Source organism: Orycteropus afer, unplaced genomic scaffold (assembly GCF_000298275.1).
Source record: "Orycteropus afer afer isolate SDZICR_OR568_19922 unplaced genomic scaffold, OryAfe1.0 scaffold00001, whole genome shotgun sequence".
Classification (NCBI taxonomy): domain Eukaryota; kingdom Metazoa; phylum Chordata; class Mammalia; order Tubulidentata; family Orycteropodidae; genus Orycteropus; species Orycteropus afer.
The window spans coordinates 3910187-3914198 of NW_006921588.1; the positions used below are offsets into that span (position 1 = coordinate 3910187).

The 4012-nt window shown below is 34.5% G+C and overlaps 1 protein-coding gene across 1 annotated transcript in view; it reads left to right on the top strand.

The window, feature by feature from the left end:
* The first annotated feature begins 1376 nt into the window (after positions 1-1376).
* The window catches only part of STAT4 (signal transducer and activator of transcription 4), a 140311-nt gene continuing 137675 nt past the window's right edge, over positions 1377-4012 (top strand). Inside the window, exons 1-2 of the mRNA XM_007939151.2 lie at positions 1377-1504; positions 2967-3111. Of these exons, the coding sequence (XP_007937342.1) occupies positions 1377-1504; positions 2967-3111 (273 nt within the window). The remainder of the gene's footprint in view (positions 1505-2966; positions 3112-4012) is intronic.

Below are 4012 nucleotides of genomic sequence, written 5' to 3' on the forward strand. Positions count from 1 at the left end.
AGCTTAAGAAAAAAGGTACTAAACACAGTTCTGTTTGAAATCTGAAGAATGTGTATGTGAATTATACAACATTTCTTATCATGATGTTCTTTAGGCAAAAGGAAACCTTAAGCTACTACAAGAGGTTAATGATGTTAATCATGTAAGAGGGTTTTTTTCTTTGACCTAGAATTGCTGACAAAATAATAAAAAATTTTACTTTGGGAAAAGTGAAATACTGTAATTTAAATGTCATATTAATTTCCCTGAGTTAGGAAATACGTCTAAAGTTTCTAAAGGGGCCAGATGGGGTTATGTGGGGGAAACACATACTTTTGTTTTATGCCAGGCTGCGTAATGTGTATCAAGTGTGGTTTCTTCCTCCTTAAAGTAACCTGAGGGTTTAACCACTGTCACATACACTTCAGAGACAAAGTAAAAGTTGAATTTAAAACCTTTACCCAACCATAGTGGATCATGATAGAGACAAATGAACATATGTATTGCTTCAGAAATATATTGAACTGAAAGAATTAGAGCCCATGAAAGTGCATATGTAAAATTTTTTATGGCCCTAAGGCAGAATTAGATCAGAAGTCTAGAATATAAAACTGACTCTAGAAGCCATACAATTCTGAAATACGAAAAAAAAAAAAAAAAAAGATTGGGCAGTTTCATCAAAAAGAAGCTTTCATTGGGTGTCTGGCACACTTACAGCCTTAAGAGAATCCTCAAATCAGCCAAACCAAACTCACTGCCATAGAGTCAATTACAACTCATAGTGACCTCCATTGAATTTCCAAGGCTGTAAATCTTTATGGAAGCAGATTGCTTCATCTTCCTTCCACGGCAGCTGGGGGTTTGAGCACTAAGCTTTGGGTTAGCTGCCAAATGCCTTAACAACTATACTACCAGAGCTCATTTAAGAGGGTCCTAAGAGGTTTAACAAATATTGAGTATATTATTTGCTTTTATATCGCTTTCAGTCTAATAGTGTAGAGGGGGCAGAGGATAAGGAAGAAGTTTGTTGAGGATCAATATCTGTGTAGGCAGATGAGGATCGGGAATGATTTTGGGGGGGTCAAAGCTTCCTGGGGAAGGCAGAACAGGAGTCATTGTTAGAGCAGGGAAGGATGTGGTTTGGGGGCAGAAAAATAAGGCTGTTTCTTTGCATTAGGAATGACTAAGCTCATAGGAATTGCTATATGTGTGCATTGAAAGCATTTTTTTTTTTCTTTTCTGTCTTCAACTGAGTGACTATAAAATATTTTTTCTCTAGTTATTGAACTAGTGGGCAACATTGCCTTTGTTTGAATTTTAAGGAAAGGAGAAAGTATATATTACAGCCATTAATTAATATTATTTTAAAACTCTAATTTTACCCTTTCTTTCATAGCATGTCTCAGTGGAATCAAGTTCAACAGTTAGAAATCAAGTTTTTGGAGCAAGTGGATCAATTCTATGATGACAACTTTCCTATGGAAATTCGACATCTACTGGCACAGTGGATTGAAAATCAAGACTGGTAGGAACAAGCATTGCATTTTTCCCTAGAGGGGACTGCAAAAATGCTTTATGCTCTATTCATATGGGTTTCTTCTGTGGTCTACTTGTGACTCAGGAGATGCGTTCTTTTCAAGTAAAGAACTTCTTTAAGGATTTGGAAAGCCTTCTCAAAGGACAAGAAGCATTGTCCTTTATGGTTTCATCCATTATAGATGAAAACTGAATGGTTTTAGTGCTTTGTTTTTCTGTAAACCAAATCCTAATAATTTTCTGTGTATCAGTAAGCCAAGAAGTAAATTTGATTATGGATATATTATGCTAGATTAGAAAGATAGCTAGATAGCTAGGTACGTAGAAAGAAAGGAAAAAGAAAGATGATAGATCAATCTTGTGTTGTCAATCATATAATAAATAATCAATTAATTGGTACATTCTTCACTCCATATACCATCCAAATTGAAACATCTTGGTGGTCCGAATTTCAAGGCTAAGTAGTGGAATTCCAACAAAAAGTTGTTACTGAGCTATCCTGTATTTGGAAAACACAATCTTCACCCACATTTTAGGGACAATGTGTTTTCATAATGCATATTTTTTTTCTTGTTACAATAATTTCTTCTATTTAAAAGAAAGAAAAAATTATGGAAAACAGTTTTTAAATGGTTAATACATTTTTTAAATGTTTTGATTTGTTAAATGCTTCTCCATTACTTGTATTTTTATATATTTTCTCTGATGCTGCTATAATCAGTTATTTTCATATATAATATAAATATGGTCTGCATGAGAACAATCTAATGTTTGACTATAAAGTATTAACTGTTTGGATGAACATGTTAAAAGTAGTCAATGGATTAGACATTTTGAAGTATCTGGTAAATTAGAGTCGTGATGTCACAACTTGATTCTCTCACATTTTTCAAAGAGAATTTATGAGGGCTCTTAAATAATAGGAAGAAAATTCCTAAAATATATTAAAACCTTCTCCATCCCTTTCTCCCTTCCTCCCCCTTCCTTCTAATTGCTCTCTAGACCTCTCATTCCCTCCCTTTCCCTCCCCTCCACCCTTGGGACCTCCTTCAGCACCCTCCCCCCTTCCCTTACTTCCTTCCTTCTCAGGCACAGTTAAGAAATGGTCTCAGTAATTGAAAAAAGCACTGTTCCAGTTTTTTTTAAAAATTATGGAATAACATAACAAAAAGCTCTTAGAGATGCTTCCCATTTTTAGATTGATGAAATCTAGTGCCGGTTCCTTTGTTTTTAAAACATTAATTATATCAATTCTCTTCCATAGATTCAATGTAAATATACTTTTTTTTTTCTAAACATGACTTACAAACATTCTTTGTACCTGTCTTCACCTTGTATAATTTAATGATTCTCACTATAGAATAGATTTATTACTTTAAAATCAGTGTGATAGAAAATTGGCGTCTCACCAAGTTGTTTCCTGTTGTGTAATATCACTTTTATTTTATTAGGGAGGTGGCTTCTAACAATGAAACCATGGCAACAATTCTTCTTCAAAACTTACTAATACAACTGGATGAGCAGTTAGGTCGTGTTTCCAAAGAGAAAAACCTGCTCTTGATACACAATCTGAAAAGAATTAGGAAAGTCCTTCAGGTAAGAATGTATTCTATTTTTTAAAATTATTTGGATTTATGAATGTAAAATACAGTGTTTTTTGTTTTAAAGTCATGGATGTAACCTTATTTTCAAACCAGATTTAAAAATCCGAATTCTCTGTTTTTAAATTTTTTCTTAAACTGTATTTGATTTTCTAATGTTTGTTTTTCATGAAAAAAATTTTGAATGTAAATTCAAATGTAAACTACAAGCAGAAAGTGTGTGTTTGAGGGTGTGTACGTGTTTTGTGCGACTGTTGCATATGACTTAAGTTTCTCAGATATGATCAAATCCAGCAACATCGAATGAGGGATTAAAAATATAATAACTCATTTCCTCACTAGTCCCCCAGCCCTGCCTTGCTTCTCTCTTATGCAATAATTTCAAGTTGATACTGTTCCCATCCCATAGGTGGTGGTAGTATAAGGGTATATGTATCTTTCCAGATTTTGTTCAAATCTTACCTTCTCTAAAATGTTTGACATTCTCTAGCCCCTATCATTTTACCCAGGCAAAATCTGTCGTTTGTGTGTCCATACATCTATACCATGGTATTTAGTACACCCTACATTATTGACATTTCTGTATGTTTGTCTTCTCCCCCAAACTATGGGATTTTTGAGGCAAGGACTCTGGTATTCATCTTTGAATGTATAGCAACCAGCACAAGGTGTGACACACAGTAGACATGTAATGTTTATCAAGTAAAGGAATATATAAATGAAGTGAGTCCATTAGTGATATGAAGAATTAAGTTGTTGTTGTTGTTGTTGTTAAGTGCCGTCGAGTCTTTTCCGACTCATAGCGACCCCATGCACAGCAGAACGAAACACTGCCCAATCCCGTGCCAGCCCCACAATCCCTGCTATACTTGAGCCCATCATCGCAGCCACCATGT